This window comes from Nilaparvata lugens, chromosome X, assembly GCF_014356525.2.
Source record: "Nilaparvata lugens isolate BPH chromosome X, ASM1435652v1, whole genome shotgun sequence".
Taxonomy (NCBI): domain Eukaryota; kingdom Metazoa; phylum Arthropoda; class Insecta; order Hemiptera; family Delphacidae; genus Nilaparvata; species Nilaparvata lugens.
Window position 1 is genome coordinate 43,191,335 of NC_052518.1, and position 2,141 is coordinate 43,193,475.

General features: G+C 35.7%; 1 protein-coding gene across 1 annotated transcript; it reads right to left on the reverse strand.

Moving 5' to 3' along the window:
* Positions 1–245: 245 nt before the first annotated feature.
* On the reverse strand, positions 246–1,046 carry LOC120354588. The gene has a single exon (XM_039441939.1). It carries the CDS (start codon positions 1,044–1,046, stop codon positions 246–248), a length of 801 nt encoding a protein of 266 aa, XP_039297873.1.
* Between the last annotated feature and the right edge of the window lie 1,095 nt (positions 1,047–2,141).

Genomic DNA, 2,141 nt, shown 5'->3' on the forward strand with positions numbered 1-2,141 from the left:
CAACGAGATAATCTCTATCGGACAAATGTGACAATGTGAGTGGTCGTACTGCATAAAAAAATAGCTTAACACAATGTAAATCAAATATTATGATTGAAACTTATGTTCAATTCCAATCAATATTCCAACAATCAGCACTCTCCACAATAATAAATGAAAATCAGCATTCATGTTCATTTAGTATGATATTAGAATAATAAAAATTAAATCACTCAATCATCAGCTTCAAATTGGAAACGATTGAATCAATTGACCTTCTTAAAATCTTGTTTGTTTTGTGAATCAGACACAAATGCAGTCAAATCTTGTTGCGTTCTTATGGAGATCACTCTACTGTTCTCGGTTGCTCTCATTTTAATTACTCCCGACCGATCAATCCACACATATCGAAGATTTTCCTGTGTTCTGATTCTTCTCGCTGCTGTGAACAATGTACGCCTACCTGGTGCCAGTGATTGGTCTATGAAGATGGGACTCCTATCGCCAGGAAACCCCACATCTTGTGCCGTCAGATTACGCTTTTCCTTGCGCCTTCTAAGAAGTTCTTCCGCATCCTTCCTCCGTACAAACTTCACGATAATGCCCGTCGACCTCTGGTTGCCAAATTTTTGCAAGCGATGCGCATCGCTGATTGCTCCAGCAGTGATTTTGACTCCCAGCTCCTTACAAACATCCAAAACCAAATTCTCCGCATTTTCCCCCTGAGACTCCGGAATGCCGAAAACTGCAATAGTGTTATGCCTTGAATATTGTTCCTGGTCCTCGACATGAGCATCAAGCTCTGCAAATTTATTTTTCAAAAGTTCGATTTCTTTTTGTAGTTGCTGGATAATTTCATTTTGCTTTTTAATGAGTTCATCCTGTCTACCTAGAATCTCGTTGTAGTTAGTCAGTTTATTTTTACACTCATCCACTGATTTTAACAGGTCTTCATAATTTTGTTTTTGACTCTCAATAATATCCTTTTTAAACTCAGCCAACATATGATCCAATTGGGCAACAGTCGGCCGAGTAGTAACATCATCAATAGTCAGTGAACTCTTCATACTATCATTATTTGTTTGAACCGGAGTCGAGCATGCACTACCACGCGATAAACAGAACTCTGCAGTGCATGTGCTACACATCCATGATTTATCACTAAGCAAATCAATCTCCATTGCTGTTAGGTTCACACACTTTCCATGAAAAAAATTAGCACACTTTTTACATCCAATCTTGTCCTTTTCTGCTCTAACCACGCTCAGTTGACAAATTCCGCACATAGACATACTCGCGATTTACGTTAAAAAAAGAACCATTCAAACAGACTTTTATAATTCCGCCAATAACTTTTGAATTCAACAATAATCCCCAAATTTACTCAATATAAGTTTCAGATCACTTCTAGGTTATGCAGCACAGTTATAAAGCTCTTATACAATTTTAAACTACCTATCTCATTGCAACTGTAATTGGAACAATAAGAAGAAGCGACCATTTCATTCGACTGCTGTCGACTGTACAGTGCCCATTTATTTGTTTTATTGATTAATTTGTCTATGCGATCAAAGCTGTAAGCTTATGTTTTAATTTTTCTATTAATGTAAATAAATTAATAAGCTAATATGCCCAGGACTGATTAAGGATTAGGCTAGTGATCAGCCCTCAGGACAGACTTAAGTCTAACCTGACCATTCTATGAAATTTCCATGTGTACTATTTATTCCAGTTCCAAATATCCTCAAGTTTGAGTCTGAATGATATATTATACACAATTAGTGTGAAAATATAGTTTCAGCTTGTTTTTTCTTGTAAATACATTAGTAAACGTGTCAATTCGGCCTTCGTGCTTTTCTGGCCAAGCGACAAGTAGCTGCATGAAACGTATAATCGAGGTTATACTGCATTATTTAAAACGTGATTAAATTATATTATATAGACATTACATTTACCTGAAATGCTGAACTTTAATCATTCAAGTCACTGTTGAGTAAACAGTATATTGTAAATCCAGTGTTTTCGTTTATGGTATTCAATAACATCTATTCTGTAGCCTAATATGTTTCTAATTCATCAATGGCATTCATTATAGTTGTTCTACAAAAATTTGAGTAGAGATTTTTCAAGGAGTTGAAGAACTGAATAACTTTTTTTAAGTG